Source organism: Paroedura picta, chromosome 3 (genome assembly GCF_049243985.1).
Source record: "Paroedura picta isolate Pp20150507F chromosome 3, Ppicta_v3.0, whole genome shotgun sequence".
Classification (NCBI taxonomy): Eukaryota; Metazoa; Chordata; class Lepidosauria; order Squamata; family Gekkonidae; genus Paroedura; species Paroedura picta.
The window spans coordinates 165,956,303-165,974,739 of NC_135371.1; the positions used below are offsets into that span (position 1 = coordinate 165,956,303).

General features: G+C 46.9%; 1 protein-coding gene across 3 annotated transcripts in view; it reads left to right on the forward strand.

Moving 5' to 3' along the window:
- PDE1B (phosphodiesterase 1B) overlaps window positions 1–18,437 on the forward strand; it is a 158,571-nt gene that overhangs the window by 83,102 nt on the left and 57,032 nt on the right. Inside the window, exon 1 of one of the 3 annotated variants that reach the window (XM_077329271.1) lies at window positions 2,742–3,217. The exons of the other annotated variants lie outside the window; for them this stretch is intronic. Within the exon in view, the coding sequence (XP_077185386.1) occupies window positions 3,165–3,217 (53 nt within the window). The 5' untranslated portion in view covers window positions 2,742–3,164. Of the gene's footprint in view, window positions 1–2,741; window positions 3,218–18,437 lie in introns of those variants that run through there. 3 annotated transcript variants of the gene reach the window in all.

Sequence of the window (18,437 nt, forward strand, 5' to 3'; positions counted from 1 at the left end):
CTCCCACGATTGCTTGGAGTGGTGGCGGGAAATCGGAACTCGGGACTGGGAATCCCCTGCCCCAACTGGGGGCTTGACATAGCAGGCCAAAGGACACCACAGTAGGCAACCTGGCTGGCTGGATTAAGCTGTTGTTCCCTACAATTTCTGGAAGGTTTGGGAGCCAGTGTTGCCTTCCACCATCTCCAGCCATGTTCAGAGGTCTGCTGGCTCCCTGAAAAATGTCTAAGATGCCTGATATGAAGGATATCACTGCAGTGCAGGAGTTAACAGCCTTCTAGGACACTGGCCTGCCGGAAGATCTTCCGAGGAATCAAAGGGCCGGTCCATTCCCAGACGTTTCTGCTCCATGCCTCTACCTCTTCCTTTTCTGGTGTGGCAGCTGAACACAGTGTATGAGCTCACATTGTCATGCTGAGTGAGTCCCTGCCTCCCCTTTTGGGAAAATGGAATAACGTGCAGCACATTGATGACAGATCTTGCCTTGAGGTCAGCTAGAAGCTACAAGGAAGTAGAGGGGAGGGTGTAGTGGGAGAGATGGGGAAGCGGCAGCCTGTAGGCCTACTAGTCCTCAGAACGGCTCTGAGAAATAAAGTGGAATGGCTTTGGGTTGGTGAAAAAATGCCTGATGCAATCTTACAAGATGGGGTCGAAGAAAGCTTTTCAATACTCAAAATGTAGAGTGGCCAACTCTGGCTTGGGGAATTTCCTGTAGATTTTTGTAGCGTTGTCTAGGGATGGTAGAGTTTGGGGAGAGAGTGCAGTGGGAAACAGATGCCATCCTAGGATTTCTGTTTCTCCCAGACTTTATGGTATACCATAGAGTTCTCCCTCTGAAACTGACATGTTTTCCAGGGAAACTGATTTCTGTGGCCTGGAGATCAGTTGTAATTCTGGGAGAACTCCAGGCCGCATTTGGAGGTTGGTAACTTTCTCAAAATGGTGTGGGGTACGGAAGGGGTGTTTTATTGCTCTGCATAGCTTCTTGTTCATATCTGTGACTGGCCTAAAATGTAGAGAAGGAGAAGAAGAGTTGGTTTTTATACCCTGCTTTTCACTACCCGAAGGAGTCTCAAAGCAACGTATAATCGCCTTCCCTTCCTCTCCCTACAACAGACACTCTGTGCAGGAGGTGGGGCTGAGAGAGCTTTAAGAGAACTGCTCTATGAGAACATCCGTAGGAAAACTGTGACTAGCCCAAGGCCACCCTGCTGGCTGCATGTGGAGGAGTGGGGAATTAAGGCCAGCTTTCCAGGTAAAAAGCCTCTGCTCTTAAACACTACACCAAACTGGCTCTTGGTGTAAACGTTATGCATATTTTTGCGACTTGGATACTTTATTCAGGTGGCAGAATGTGAGTTGTCTCCTTGGCATAGAATTATTGTTTTAATTATTTCCTCCCTTGAGAACCCTGTATCAGATCCTGCCTTTCGGGAATTGCTTTTCCCACATACTTTTGGAATGTCTACGTCTTGTTACATTATTAAATCCGTTCCTGAGCAGAACTGAAACAGAGCTTGATTCTTCTGCCCCTGGGAAAATGCAACCGTAAGGTTAAGAAGGCCTCCTTGACCTCCACAGGGCTCACCCGTCCTCTGCCTCTTGCATCAAACCATTCCGAAGAAAGAGGAACTGGAATAGGTTGTGAATTTCCTTTCAGAAATGTTGCTTGGGGTCGATGCTTTCGGTTCCCAACGTCGTTCTCTTAATGGTGAAGATATACTGATGTTTCTGCTGTAGGTTTGAAGTCATGGGTCAGATCGGAGACCTGCCAGCTGGTTTCATACAGTATAATCAGAGGAAGGCAGAGCACTCTTGCTTGCTGGGTGCTGATGTTAAACTCCATAATGGAGAGCCAATCAAGCCACAGGTTGGATTTGTCAACCAGGGTTTTGTGAAACCGTAGGGCAGAGCCTCTTGTGGCGCAGAGTGGTAAGGCAGCCGCCTGAAAGCTTTGCTCATGAGGCTGGGAGTTCAATCCCAGCAGCCGGCTCAAGGTTGACTCAGCCTTCCATCCTTCCGAGGTCGGTAAAATGAGTACCCAGCTTGCTGCTGGGGGGTAAATGGTCATGACTGGGGAAGGCACTGACAAACCACCCCGTATTGAGTCTGCCATGAAAACGCTGGAGGGCGTCACCCCAAGGGTCAGACATGACTCGGTGCTTGCACAGGGGATACCTTTACCTTTTAGGGCAGGGGTAGCCAAACTGTGGCTATTCAGAGGACCATGGGCTACAACTCCCACGAGCCCCCGCCAGCATGCTAGCAAAATTTTGGGTTGTTTTTAACTGATACAAACCACCAAGAGCCAGCTGGTCTGGGAGTGGTGGTCAGCAAATATAATCAATCAATCAAGAGAGTTTTGTTCAGGCATTGGTTTCCGGTGATTGTGTGCAGGCTGCCTCCCCTTGAACTTTATTTCTGAATGCCTCGTTTAAAATTTCAGAAGTAACAACGAAAGCACTAAAGACGTCTTCCGGCTTCCTATTTTCAATTACGGGCATATATTAAGACCGTCGCGTGACACAACCGGAATCCAGTCGCTTTTCATCATGTTTAAAAGGGAGCCTAACTTTCTCAGTCGTTTCATAGGAGGCTTGGTGACCCGTTACTTTCCCCTTCTCCGGTCCAAAACAAACAGACCATTTCTAAGAATTCCGCTCTCTCTCTCTCTCTCTTCCCCAGAGACCAGTTTCCACAACCCCTTCAGCCTCTAGCGTGCCACCAGTAGATATCTTCCGAGGTATAAAACAATCAGTTCCTTTTTCACAAAGGAAAGTAGCCTGTAGCAGCTGGTCCGGTGGGGTTGCAGAGCTGGCTGTTGACGGCTGCGTGTGCTTTTCGAAGTGCACGTCTTCCCCCTCCGTGGATGCCTTTCATGGCACCTGCGGGTCCCCCCCTTCCTGTCTGGCCGCTGTGATCCTTCCTCTTCCCTCCCCACCGGTGCTGCCGGGTTGACAGAGCCGGCAGCCGCAGAAGTCCGGAGAAAAACTTTGAAGAAGTGAAACTTTTTTGTCGTTGTCAAGAAAGAGCTAGCCATGGCTGTGAGAGGCTGGTGGATTAGGCCCTGGCTAGTGGCTGCGAACCCTTTGCGGACTCAAAGGCTGGATCCTGACACTTTTTGTGGACACTGAGTGCACCCCTCACCCCATGCCTCTCTGCTCATGGCAGAAGTATTTCAAGTCCAGAGGGCCCACATGTGTGAGCCCATCATAAGGTAAGAGAGCTTCTGGGCAGTTCGTTTCCTTGGTTCAGTCCAGAGAAACCCGAATTTCTGACCTGTGTTTTTATACACTTTTTCTATATATAGGTTTGATTTCAGACTACACTGTTTTTTGTGTGACAGATTTTGCTGGGGTGGAGCAGGCCTCCTCAGTGGAGCACGCCTCTCAGTGGAGCAGGCTTCCTCGGGAGGTGGTGGGTTCTCCATCTTTGGAGATTTTTAAACAGAGGCTGGAGACGGAGAGGCTGATTCTGTGAAGGCTCAAGGGGGTTGAAGGTGACAGTGGATGAGCAATAAGGTGGTGAGTGTCCTGCATAGTGCAGGGGGTTGGACTAGATGAGCCAGGAGGTCCCTTCCAACTCTATGATTCTATGATTCTATGAAGTATACATTTGCCATCTTTAGGGAAGTTCCATAAGAGTTAAGGCAACAGTCTGGAAATTGCCAAATGGCACCGCTGGATTGTAGTGATACTGAAAAGTCACGAAAATGCTGAAGGGAAGGTGGGCGGTTACAGGACTGGCAGTTCGGAGATGGCTGGTTACAGCTCGAAACGACAGTTGGTGTGGGGAAAAACTGCCACAAACTATTCAGAAGTATTTGAGGCTTTGTGAGGGAAGCGGGGTTTTTTTCGAGCGAAACAAGAAGTCCCCAGTTGGTTCAGGTGGAAATCTGGCCACAAAGAGATAGAAAACTAGCAGTAATCTATTGGAAAGGCTTTAAAAAAAATGTCAGCAGAGAAGAAAGGGGGCAATGTTTTGTTGAAAGGTTGAAAACGGGTGTATGCCACAGAGGTGAAAATGGGAAAGGAAGAAAATAAAGCTCCGTCGATAAGATGTCAGCATTCGGAGAGGCGCAGTTCCTTCAAGCTAGTAAATGAACTGCAGGGACTTGCAGTCCTCCTGATCTGAGCGGCTGCCATGTTGAGGGGGGCCGTGGGTGTACGTAGCACATGTACAGCTTCAGTGCATATGGATTTATCACGGTTTGCATTCATGTGTGCCAAGGGTGTACATATGCTTCATGGTGACCACATGGATGGTGGTTAGTAAACAGCAGGGATTCCCAACAAGGGGTCTGTGGACCTCCAGGGGTCTGTAGGAGCCCCAGCCAGGGGGCCACAGCCTTTCCCCTCCTGCCTTAATGGAAGCAGCCACTTCTATTGCTCCCTCAAAATGTGAGTTTCTCTTGTGGTTTCTGACCCTGGAAGGGGCAGAGCCTGCATGTCTCGTCCCAGCTTAAGCCACTTCCTGTCTGATGACATCACTTTCAAGGGCGTGGCAAGGGGGCGTGGCCAGCTGGCATCACTTCCGGGGCTCCTGGAAGTCTGAAAAATTATTTCAGGGGCTCCTCCATGCTCAAAAGATGGGGAAAAGCTAGTATACAAGTCAGTTGCATGAGCATCAGTGGGTTCCCTGCGTGAGCCGTGGTAACATCTGAAAAGGCAGGCTGAAACGGGAATTCTATGAGGGGCAAATCCTGACAGGCACCTAGTAATTTAGAAAATGTATAGGAAGAAAAATGTGATGAGACAAAAGTCACCGGTAAAGACAACAATGCTAGGAAATGCTGAAGGCAGCAGGAAAAGAGGAAGGGCCAGCATGAGATGGAGGAGTTCAGTGGAGTAGTCCATGGGCCTCAGTTTGGTTTGAGCTTTTAGTGGGGTCTTTTATTGATATCGTGACCCGCCACAAGCCAATTGGGAGTGGCAGGAGCCAGCTTGGTGTAGTGGTTAGGAGTGCGGACTTCTAATCTGGCATGCCAGGTTCGATTCTGTACTCCTCCCTATGCAGCCAGCTGGGCGACCTTGGGCTCGCCACGGCACTGATAAAACTGTTCTGACCGAGCAGTTCTCTCAGGGCTCTCTCAGCCTCACCCACCTCACAGGGTGTCTGTTGTGGGGAGAGGAAAAGGAAGGTTACTGTAAGCCACTTTGAGCCTCCTTTGGGTAGAGAAAAGTGGCATATAAGAAACAACTCTTCTTCTTCTAAATCTCATTGATGATGATGATGACAGGAAATTTTGTAGGATGTTAATTCGTATTGTAGGGTGGACATAAAGCAGAAGCCACTGGATGGCACTACACACACACACACACACACACACACACTATTATTCATACGTTAGCCCTTACATGACAAAAATAGAGTCAAGGGGCACCTTTAAGACCAACAAAGTTTTATTCAATAAACATACAGCAGAATGAAATTGTCAATTTGCCCTCTCACTCCATCTATGAGTCTGAGCTGATTACTTACATTCCATGACATTGCATCTGAGGAAGCGTGCATACACATGGAAGCTCATACCTTGAATACAACTTAGTTGGTCTTAAACGTGCCCCTGGACTCTTAGGTTTGTTCTGCTGCTTCAGACCAATACGGCTAGAATCTCTCTTGAGGACAAAAATATATAAAGCGGCCTGACTACAATGGGAAAATGGAAAATAGCATTCTCTTTGAGTGCAGCTTTGAGGGAAAATTAATTGGGCCATACCTTACGTTTCCGAAATAGATTGAGAATTCATTTTGCGGCATATTTTAATGAAAACAGAACAATGGCTCTGTAAAAGATTCCTGCATCAAGAGAGGGAAGCATCATAAAACTCAACCATAAAATGAAGTAGGAGGACGAATCTTTGAACGAGGGACAAGGAAAGTTGTTTTCATAACCAAAAAAGGTGGGAACGCAGAGCCAAGGCAGGCTTGAGGAAGGAGGGGGAAGAAAAGAAAACTTTGTCATGACACAAGGCGTTAATAACCATCCAAAGTACAATAGTCATAAAAATATGAGGGGAGAAATGCAGCTGAAGGAGGAGAGGAGGATTTTGAAGGAATCAAGCAAAGGAATGTTTTTGAAATGGTCTTGTCCTGTGTAAAGATAACGTAATGTACAATTTTTGAAGGAAAATATCTGAGGGAGTAGAAGTCTAAATAGGTGAGAAAACCCGTAAAGAAAGATAATCTAATCTGCCGTTTTTTTTTCTAGGTAAAGGGAGTCTATTTGATTTATAGTGGAACTGTCTAAGGAGGTGAGAAAGCACAGCAAACATGTCCAGGGAGCTCGCCTTAACAAACAGAGTAGAACAGGAGAAGCCTGATTTAAAAATAATCAGAAGTATTGTTGAGAAAAAAATGGAAGGGGAGGAATCCTGGACAAATTTGTGTTTACTGAACAGAAATGAGAGACACACAAAAATGTAGAAAATGGCAGCCTGACAGAGCTTATTTACAGTGTGGCTGGAACGTACGATGTGCATTGACATGGTAAAAACACCGAGAGCCATGCAGGGTACCAATGGCATAATCAATTTTGACATAGGCAATGTGATGCAGATGTGTCAGTGTTGCTCGGCCAGGCAGTTCAGGTGAGAGGGAAGTGGTGATCTTTATGTAATCTGCTGCTCCCGGTGGAAAGGCCGTTGGCCAAGATGCTTGCAAAACAACCCTAATCCAAGGAACAGCCTCTCTCCCTGGAGATTTGGAGAGAATATTCCGCTGCTTTAACAGCACAGATTCTCTTGTCTCTGTGGGAGTCAATTTAAACATTCTGAAATGCTATTTTCCAAATATGAGGAACAGTGTATCATAACATCGCGAATGTATAACACAAGGAACAGACTGTACTATCCTAATGAACGTTGAAAACAGTAAAAAAAAAAGTTTTTAATATGTGGAGGTGTAAAATAAATTACGGTTGCCCACATCGCTAATGATTCACAGAAGCTTTATTCCGTCATAAGTCTGTTAAGACCCTTGTGGCACCTTAAAGACTGTTTCGTTTGCTGTAATGGGAAACGGAGAAAACTCGTGAGATGCAGTGATTAGATTGCTTGCTGGAATTGCAATCAGCAAGTAATTGGGTGAAGTCAACCCTAAAGGGTTGTTGTTGTTGTGCTGTTAAACGGCTAAGGTACACCTTTGTGTTCACTAGTGACACCAAATGGTGAATGGTGGGATTGCAGCCATGAGGGGTGGAATTTTCCAACTACATGGCTGGGAGATCCCTTTGTTTAAGCTTGCAATATGTTTCTTTGTGACTACCTTTTAAGCTTTGGTGCACGGCTTCCATAAAGAGACTGAAGCAGATGAATATGAGATATATTTCTGTATAATCTTTCCAGTAAAGATTATTCCTTTTAAACCTCAAGGCACTGTGAGTTTGGAAAGGCTGTATATAACCTATTACATGTCCTTCCTGTTTCACAGTTTAATGAGGCCCAGTTTAAAGAGGTCCAGGATATGTGTGTATGTGGTTAAAGTTAGAGGAAGTATGTCTCCTCTGATTGAACTTAATTCCTGTTAGTGTCAAAGGGATCTGCAGAGTTTTACAGCATCTGGATGTAGACTAGAGTTGCCAGCTCTGAGTTTGGGACTACATGGAGATTTTGGGGTTAGGGCTTGATGAGGGTTGGGCTTGGAGGGAGAGGGGAGGGGCTTCAGTGGGATTTAATGCCACAGAGTCCACCTTCCAAATGAGTCATTTCTCCAGCTGAACTGAATGCTGTCATCCTATGAGATCTCCAGCCACCACCTGGAGGTTACAACAAACAAAAATTGGAGTACACAGTAAATGAAAAATACCAGAAAAAGGGAGCCATGTAAACGTGACTCTGAAACGATAATAAATAATGCTTCCAAAAGTGCAAAATAGTCCTTTATAAAGTATGCTCAAGACAATTATAATAACCAAACTGTACTGTAAATTTGTGTAGAATAACACAATTCAACAAGTGTGATACACAAAAATAATTCAGGCAACTGTTCAACAGGTTAGTTCCAACTGAAGTCCAAATGAGGATCTGGAAGTCCCCTGTTTCACAGGGTGGCTTCTACACTGGATCTAACAGATGTAATATTATCAACTTCCTCAAAGGAATAAATAACAAGTTGACTTAGAAGAATTCTCAAAAAAAAGTAAACTAATTTCTTACAGCAGTGGTGCTTTTTCAAGCTGCACATGTCTTGCTCTTATGGGCTCCTCTAAAAATCTGTGGTATTACCATAAATCTTGTATAAAACACATCCCTGCTGATTCCTATTAATTCCCACATAATAGAACATGATTTCTTAGCACTGCACCGTGACCTATTTTTTGTTTCTTTCTTTTCTTCTGTAGTGATTGTGCAAAAATTCTTATGTTTTCTTCTGCAAGGATTTGGGGCACTGATCTTGAAGCTGTGTTAGTTCTTTAATAGTAGGCATCAGGGCAGACATAGATTCAAGAAAAGAGGCCTCTGGCTTGTAAAATCTTGTTTCTATCCTCTGTCCTTGGACGAACTTTGTTGCAGGAGGCAGCCAGCGAAAGCTAAGAATATGAGCCAGAATATTCGTTCAATGCCTCCGTTTAGGTTTAAGCTTTGTAAACCGCGGCTACTTCAATGACACATTTCCAGAAATCTGGGAAATGATTGATCAGTGGCTGAACAGCATCTACACACGAACCCCTAAGTGTGTCCGACTGAGGCCTAATGACAGGAGTGGGGGTGGGGGAGATGAAAAATTGGGAAATCTCTTCTTGACCCAGATCTTTCTCTCTGGAAGCTCTTAGAGGCTTGAGACAGTCAATTTCCCTGTGCTTCCCCAATTTCCCCATCTCATTCAATGGATCCTCAAACTCCACCCATAATCCAAGGGCAATAGAATTTTTCAGTACTTCTGGGGGACATTTTCAGAGGAGTATGTAGAACATCTGAGCCCGATTTCAAATGAGCCTGGGTCGGTGTCCTGTCAATTGTCAAAGAACTGGAGAATTTGCACCGAGAGCCAGTGTCCAGAGCAGGGATTCCCAACCAGGGGTCCTTGGCAGCTCCAGAGGGGGTCCGCAGCCTTTTTCCTCCTTCCTTAATAGACCTGCCCATAAGCTAGGGAACTGGCTGCCTCTGCCCACCTGGCTTACTGGTTTAGGACATGGGTGTAAAAATCAAAGTGGGGAGTCTGGTGGGTCATGATATGAGCGATCTTCTCAGCTCCTGCCATTCTTTCAAGCCAACATGAGGCAGAGCTGCCATAGTAGTAGTAAAGGTTGGGGGAAGAAATGAAAGAAGGATGAAAGGTGCAAGTGATGATGTCACGTCTGGTGACATGTCACTTCCAGGGGAGGCGTGCCCTGATGACATCACTTCTAGGTATCCTCTAAGCCTGGACATTTATTTCAGGGACTCCTCTGCAGTCAAAAGGTTGAAAGAGGCTGATCGGATTCAGATCTGGGAGGCCTGGATTTGCTTTCCCATACTGCTGTGGAGCTGGTTTGGTGACTTTGTGCCAGTCGATCTCCTCTACCTCTCAGGGCTGTGCGGAGGATAAAATGAGGCAGGAAAAACCATGCACGCCACCCCGAGCTTCTTGGAGAAAGAACCAGGTAAAAACACGCTGACTTGAGAGAGAAGATAAGAAGAAGAAGGGTAGGCTTTCATACCCCACGTTTTCTACCTAAGCAGTTTACAATTATGTTCCCTTCCCCACATCTCAACAGGTAGGTGAGGCAGGAGGGGCTGCAAGAATTCTGAGAGAACTGGGACTGGCCCAAGGTCACCCAGCTGGCTTTGTGTGGAGGGGAAGTGGGGAATCAAAGCCAGTTATCCGGATTAGAGTCCACTGCCCTTGACCCCCTACACCGTGCTGGCACAAGAGCGAGAGCCACCAAACTGAAATGTAATTAATTTGATTGTGGTTCTCAGACCTTCAGCAAGGATTATGATTACATTACAGAAAGCAAATTATTTACTGTGTCATGTGTCTTTTGCAGTGTAGTTAAGTCTCTTGATAGGCAGGGATGAGTTGCCAGGAACATATTGCCCCCACACTCCCACAGTTATTTATGGAGCTGAGTTAAAATTGCTGGTTGTGACTTATAATATCCTGAATGTCCTCAGCCAAGTGCATAAGACACCGGCGTTTACTTCTGTGCCCCATCCCAGGCTCTTGGCTGTGACTGAGCATGCCTTCTTCACTTCTGTGTGTCCACTGAGATAGCAAATCCACCTTGGGTTAATCCAGCCTCTCTCGACCTTTTTACCCTTGAGAAACCCCTGAAACATTCTCCAGGCTCCGAGAAACTCCAGTAGTGTCACAATTGTGTAGGATATGGTTCGGAAGCACGTCCGTCCGGGGCCCCTCCCCTTCTCACCTCCCCTAAGCCCATCATTGGCCATTTTGGGAGGGGGGAGGTGAGTCGACATGGCCATAAACAGTCATATCACCTGATAAATGTTTAACAAAGCTCCAGGGTTTCTCAGCTATTCTAGGCCAGACTGTGCAGAATGGTGGCAGCAGAGAATTACATAATGGAACAATGCATTTTCAAAGAATAAATGGTCCGGGTCATTAAATTCGGGGAGATTCCTAGCTGAACTTTTCACCCAAGGTGCTCGATTTACACGCCAGGAAATTTTTCAGGGTGTACGTTAGCGGCCCTCAAGCTTTTTGAGCCTGCAGGTGCCGAATTCTGTGTCAGAATTCCGACATAGAATGGCCGGCTCAGCCACAGAACGGCCGCTACAAAATGGCTGCCACGAGAGGCGGAACCTGACGTAAAATATCTGCCGCAGCGGACCTTCACTCGCCCAATGAAGATCTTTGTGCTGTGGTGGCAGCTTTGCCAAAGCAACATTTTTTTAAAAAAACCACACAGCCAATCGAATTTCTAGAGTTTGCTATGGACCAACATGGCTTCCTGGTTTAGTCTGCTGTGGAAAAGTTGTCCGTATCAGGAGAGTCTCTGGGGTCAGGAGGCAATGAAGGCTTTGACCAAATGGTTGGGGTCGGATCTGGGTGAGAATTTGTGTTTGGAAACTTCCATCTGCTCCTGTGGAAACCTGAATGGGTTGCTAATACTTATGACTTTTCTGCAGAAAGGGGGGATCGAGAGGAAGCAGCTCGCCGGAGTCCCTTTAGCATTGCTGATGGTTGTTCGTGACTGGTGCCCACACGAGGTGATTGCCACCCGAGTGTGACAGGCGCAGAGACCTTGGTGGGCGTGGGGAGGAACGAACAGCTCATTCCAAACACAAAAGAGAGCTCTCCCTGTGTTTCTTTCCCATTTGCAAAATAGGTTTGTTGGACTAAGCTGAAAGCCAACTTTCCGTGGTTACCTAGTAACACTGTGGGGAGGGAGTCCCGTGTTGCTGTAGCGACGCATCAAGCTTGGGACCGTCAGTTAATGCTGGGGTCACCTTTCTTCCATGCCGGTTACCCTGAGAAAATGGAAACCAGTCAGACTCCTGTGATGCCCTCAAGTCTGGGGTCCCCATAAGCGTGCACCAAACTCTTTCCTGGCACTTGCCAAGTGCTTTTAGAAGGTGGGTGGGGCTAGGACGGGCTCTTATCCACCAGGGCTTCTGATTGGCTGTGCAGATTGAAAGGCATTTTGTTAATCAGAGTTTCTGCCTGCAATGTCGGTATTATTAGAATTCTATACAACCTCACTCCCCGACATTTTGATTGACTCCACCTCCTGTGGCAGCCATTTTATGATTTGCTCCACCTCCTGTGGCAGCCATTTTGTGCTTGTGCCTTTTCCCTGTGTCAGAATTCCATAGGTGCCCCAAGGCTCAAAAAGTTTGGGGAACCAATCCCTGAAGTTCATGCCCCGAAGCCCAATTCTCTCCCTCCAATCTTTCAGTGATGAAAGGATGTTCAGGCTCTTCCAAAAGTGTCTGTGTTGGGTGGGAGAATGATTTGAGGAGCTTCATTGTGAATGTGACATTCTGGGAGAAATGGAGAGTTATCAGACTTCAACTCTGAAGTGATTTTGGTTCTGAACAGGGAAGCCAGGGAGGCTTGGCCCTGCCTCCTGTGGCAGACATTTTGGGTCAGTGCACACCACTGCCTTTCAAAACTCCAAAGGCGTTCACAGGCTTAGAAAAGTTGGGAATCCCTGGATTAGAATAATAGAATCACGGAATTGTAGAGTTGGAAGGGGCCATGCAGGCCATCTAGTCCAACCCCCTGCTCAACGCAGGATCAGCCCAGAGCATCCTAAAGCATCCAAGAGAAGTGTGTATCCAACCTTTGCTTGAAGACGGCCAGTGAGGGGGAGCTCACCACCTCCTTAGGCAGCCTATTCCACTGCTGAACTACTCTGACTGTGAGATATTTTTTATCTAGCCTATATTGTTGTATTTGTAGTTCAAACCCATTACTGCGTGTCCTTTCCTCTGCAGCCAACGGAAACAGCATCCTGCCCTCCTCCAAATGACAACCTTTCAAATACTTAAAGAGGGCTATCATGTCCCCTCTCAACCTCCTTTTCTCCAGGCTGAACATTCCCAAGTCCCTCAACCTATCTTCATAGGGCTTGGTCCCTTGGCCCCAGATCATCTTCGTCGCTCTCCTCTGTACCCTTTCAATTTTATTTACGTCCTTCTTGAAGTGAGGCCTCCAGAACTGCACACAGTACTCCAGGTGTGGTCTGACCAGTGCCGTATACAATGTGACTATGGCATCTTGTGATTTTGATGTGATGCCCCTGTTGATTACCGAGATAAGAACCATAAAGACTTACTGCTTTGAGGCTGAAAGAAAGCTAGCGATGGCCTCCCGTAATTGCTGGACCCATCAGCAGGACAAACTGCCTTGAAACATGGAGGCTCCATCCTTAGTCAGAAACGACAAACTGCCCTTGTTTAGTAGCGGCCCACCGTTCGCTTCATCTTTTAAAACTATTACTAACGTGTAAATGTTGATTGCTTCCAACACGGTGATTGATGGTTACATCAAAACGTGGCACTTAATTATGCTGCTTTTTAAAAATTGGTTTTATTACGTGATGAATACTTCAGGTGTTCATACCAGCCTGTAGCCCTTCGGGACGTCGTGCGCCAGGAAACCAAATGATTAAATTTCCCTTGCATCGTTCCAAAGCTGCTGATCATTCACTGAGCACAGGAATTGTGCAGTCAAGGGAAATGGCAGTTTAATTTGCGTGATAGCGACAGCACAAACAGCATGACAACCTAATTATATCAGGACTTCCGGGATGATCCGTCTCCATTCATCATTCCGTCCATTCGTGGTGGGAGAGGGTTAGTGCTGAGGGAGAACTGCTCTCTGCACGTTCTCCATTGCCGTCTGCCTCTTCCCACACTCGCAATTGGAGTCATGGCGTTTTTCCAGAGCCAGAAAACCAAGCTCTCGCTAAACTGCCACATAGGCCTGGGACTCCTTGGAAGGACAGCTGTTCTGCTAAGCATTTATCTCAACCCTTTCACCCTTACATCCTGGAGAAGTTAAGCCTAATGTAAAATATTTGCACATGTTCTTCCTTTTTTACTCCCTCTTGGCTCTGGCTTTCTTCCGCACCTCTGCAAATTTTGGCTGTGTGCCTTTCCCGTGAAAGCATCTGTCCTTGTTTTCCTTACGTGACTTAAAGTCGGGCCGAAGGATCTGCATCAACGTTTGTATATGTTTGGATCCCTTTTGCATTTTTTTTTAAACTGCAAATGTATGGAGGGGACGAGGTTCAGCGGTGCGTAGAACTTCCTAAGGATCTCCTTGCAAACATGAGGACTAGGAACTTTGTGCTTAAAAACATAACAGCAGGAAGAGTTGGATGCGGAATTCTGAGCCAAGTAGCATAGCCACAGATGGGTGAAATGTTCAGAGTTTAGCTATGACTTCAAATCCTCCTCCTTTCCTCCCCCCCTGCAGGTCTTTTTTGATTAGGGTTGCCATGTCCCTGCTGGCTACCAGTGACGGGTGGGGAGGAAGGATTTGGGGGTGGAGGCTGGGGAGGACAGAGAACTCAGTGGGGTGCAATGCCCAATCTCCCAAGCATCGGATTTCTCCAGAAGAACAGATCTCTGTACTCTGAAGATAAGCTGTCATTCCAGGTGGTCCCCAGGTCCCACCTGGAGACCGGCATCCCTATTTTTGATCAGCAAACACCTCTACTGCCTTGGTTGAGAAAAGGTGGTGACTGAAGGAAAGATTCTGCATATAATTATGATACAAAGTCACATTGAAGTGCAGGATCCACACTGATATAGCTCGCGGAAATTTCTGGAGATCTCCAAGCCCCACATGAAAGTTGCCAGTCCGAGGGTATACTCATAGCCTGCTCAGAGGAGGCTACCTGTGGTCTCTCCGCATGAGTCATTGTTCTAAACTGGGCTACTTAATTCAAAAACAGACCTTTTTCCATGTGTAAGAGTGAAGTGTGTCTTGGCTTTCAGGAATTTGGGAAATGCCGTTTTAGCTTGAGCAGCTTGCGTGAGCTGGAAGACCTGGAAGGTAATTATTAATTACTTTATTATTAATTAATTGATAATTAATAATAAAGTAATTACTTTGATATCTAGGTCAGCCCTCCTCATGAGTGGGCTCGGAGCCGCCTTTTCCCTGCATATAAAATATATATAAAACCACATTTAAAAGAATAAAAGCAATTTAAAATTTAATATTCTATCGTTTTCACGACTGCTACTGTCTCGTCCTCTTCTCTGTTCCTGGACTCCACAGATATGAGGGAGGAAGTTCACATGGAGGCAGAGCCAAGCTAGGGAGTGCATCAAGTGGGGGAAGCGGTTGGGGGGGTGCCAGAGCTGTATCTAAGCTGCCCTGGCCTCAACCATACGCCTGGTGAAAGAGTGTCATTTTGCAGCCCCTGCAGAACTTAGTTCTGTCAGGGCCCAAATCTCCGCTGGCAACTCACTCCCCCAGGCGGGAGCCAAGACCAAAAAGGCCCTGGCTCTGATCAAGGCCAGTCACACTTTCTTTGGTCCAGGGATCACCAATAGGTGCAGGGTTCTTTGGGGGACATACTGGGGGAGGTCCTGCAGATACACAGGGCCAAGACCAGGCAAGGCCTGAAAGGTTAATCACCAACACCTTGAACCTGATCCAGAACTTAGCTGGAGGGCAGGTCGAGTATGGGTCGTCCAAAGCAGGGGCAGTCAACCTGTGGTCCTCCAGATGTTCATGGGCTACAATTCTCGTGAGCCCCTGCCAGCAAATGCTGGCAGGGGCTCATGGGAATTGTAGTCCATGAACATCTGGAGGACCACAGGTTGACTACCCCTGCTCCAAAGGGCTCCTTTAAGGACCCATGCAGAGGGGAAGGAGAAACTGAATCCTTTGCTGTTTATATATTGTGCAAATCAACATTTGCCTGTTTCGCTAGTCATAGGAAAGGTCAATAAAACAAAGGAAGGGACACACAGTGTAGGAGTGAAACAAAGAGAAATACTGTGTGGCAATTAACACTAACAACAATAGGCATCGGATAATAATTCATAATAATTTGTAAACAAAGAACCTACAGTGGGTTTCTCGGTAACTGCCTTTATATGCCCCTCTCTTTGTCAACCACTGTTTTTATGTTGGACTGGCCTTTTATGTTGGACTGGCAACTCTTCTAGATTTATTTTGGGCTGATCCTGCGTTGAGCAGGGGGTTGGACTAGATGGCCTGTATGTCCCCTTCCAACTCTATGAGTCTATGATTCTACTTTGATACTGAACTGAGGAAGGTATAAAAGTCTGCCATCACTTAAACCCTTTCAGTGCAGAAAGACATGTTTATAAATTATTTGATCTTTATTGTTCTTAGGATCTATGATTTCTCTTTGTGTCATTCATAGGAAAGGGGCACTGAAGGAGTCTTACTGCCTTTCTAACTGTCAGATATCTTCAGTGATATTTGCATGTTGGTGTGGCTTAGTGGCCGTGCTATAAAGTTGAAATTCCACCTCGCCCACCCCCTTTCGAATTTTACTTCTGCTGTGGGCTCGCTAAGTGAGCATAGGTGAGGCACTGTCCGCCCCTTCCCATAATATTCGGATAATGACTATACTGACCTACCCTGCAGGGTTGTTGTAAGGACTGCGCTGTGACAATGTGTGTGAATCGGTCTGTCTGGGAAAAGCATTGTGCACTTGTTGAGTAACTGATCCTCTGGCTCCTGGGATTGCACCTGGTGCTTCTTGCATGCTTCTAGAAAACATTCTCACCTCCCCGAGGACTAGAAACTTGCTTTAAATAAAAATTGCAGCTTCTTCTCAGGAAAACGCTGTGTTGTGTGTCACATTTGGTGCTTGCATCGTTTTCCCTGTATCTCTGATCTCAAGCCCCATGGACAGAGAAAGGGTTGTGTCATGCAGCACTACAACGGCACTGAATTCAGCATGACAGGTTTACGGGGTCCTGCCGACGAGCCGCTTGTTGTGTCAGCGATGATCTACTGTTCAGAATTGGGCGGGCTGCGTTTTGTCAGAGCAGACCTGTGCATCTCCGGCAGACGTCTCCTTGACTTTGCCCTTGCTGTTGGCTCAGAAGCACTTTAAACTCTAATTTGGGTTTTTTTTCTCTCTCCCCCCCCCCCCCTAAATGGTGCTGTGCTGCTCTCCTGCCACCTTTCCTGGCTAATTGAAAAGATAGCCGGCCCAGATTGCACCCTTACTGTGTGAATTGCTCAGGGCTGGGAAGGCGGGAAGGAGGGAGACGCTCAGGCCAGTGAATCTGCAGTTGAGCCTTGGGAGCTGGAAAGTGCAGCTCGAGACAAGCCCCTGCCCCAGCCGCCCACCCAAACCTGGCCCAGTTGGTGATCTGCATCAAATGCAAGCGGGTGGGCTCTGCTTCCCAACTTCCAGTTGGCACCTGGACATCTACTGCTCTTACAATCGATCTCCAGAGAACCAAGATCAGTTTCTGTGGAGAAAACGGCTGTTTAGATGGGTGGGCTTTATAAGATTATGCCCTGCTGAGGTCCCTCCCACCAAATCCCACCCTCCCCAGGCTTAGGGTTGCCAACTTTGGGTTGGGGAATACCTGGAGACTGGTTTTGGTGGCCTGGAGATGGCTTGCAATTCCACAAAATCTCCAGACCCAATTCTGGCTTGGAATGTTTGCCTTGCTTTGTGTTTCAAAAACCCACACAAACAGAAAACTAGCTCAGGAGAGGCACGTCCGCCACCACCAGCAGGCCCTCCCGCATGTTTCTAATGCAGAAGCCTGCTGTAGGGGAGGGAGGGTGAATTTCTCAAAGTCATCTTTTCCGGCATCCCGGAGGGTCCCTGGAGTCTGCACAGGCCTCCAGCTATCTTTGCAGGTGGTGCCTGCTTGTGAAGGGCCCTCAGCCATCCAGTCGGCCCGTCAGAGGGAACAATGCGCCTAATTAATGTGGGATTTTGTTGAAAGCAAAACAGTCTTAACAGATGAGGCATAGAACGGGGAGATCACGATAAAGGGGTGTTTTGAAGTGCCATTAGCTTGGGAGTAATTAAAACGTGGGATTCGCTGCAGCGGGAAATGGGAGCGGCTTCAGGCATAGACAGGTTCAAGAGGAGACTGCATCAATGATTGGAGCAGAGGTCCTTGAGTGGAACACCATGATTCAAACTTCCTTTGTATTCGGTTTCAGGATCTGGCGGCTACTGGATTCCTTCCTTCCTTCCTTCCTTCCTTCCTTCCTTCCTTCCTTCCTTCCTTCCTTCCTTCCTTCCTTCCTTCCTTCCTTCCTTCCTTCCTTCTCACTCCACTTCCAGTCTCCTTCCTTCCTTCCTTCCTTCCTTCCTTCCTTCCTTCCTTCCTTCCTTCCTTCCTTCCTTCCTTCCTTCCTTCCTTCCTTCCTTCCTTCCTTCTCACTCCACTTCCAGTCTCCTCCCTCCCTCCCTCCCTCCCTCCCTCCTTCCTTCCTTCCTTCCTTCCTTCCTTCCTTCCTTCCTTCCTTCCTTCCTTCCTTCCTTCCTTCCTTCCTTCCTCCCTCTGCCATCCCTGGTCCTTAAAACCTTGACAGCTTTTAGATACATGCATAAGTAGACAAAAAATAATGTATAAATTGGCCAACAGGGAATGCGTAAACCATGACAAGCCCATAAAGGCATGGAAAATATTTATATGCCAAAGGTGTCTGTCCTGCATTAAATCTGAATTAGTTTTTACAAGCACCAAAGGCCAACACGGCTAAGATAAACAGTGCATGCATTTCAAAGTACCGGAGAAAAGTTAAAACAAGGAAAAATACCCTCTAGAAATATAAATCTGGGTCATGTTATAAAATGGGTGAAATTCCTTTGATTGCAACAATCCATTTTCCCACTGTGGTGATTGCAGAAGGAGATGGGGGCTGCATTACGTGATTTCTGAGGCTTTTTGCTGCCTTTTTGCCTGTCAGCTTATTTGCAACCATAGTTGTGACAGCACAGACAAGAAAAGCATTGGAAAGTCAGCCCTTATTTAGTTGGCACCCAGGGTCTGTTCTCCTAATCAGCAAAAGCT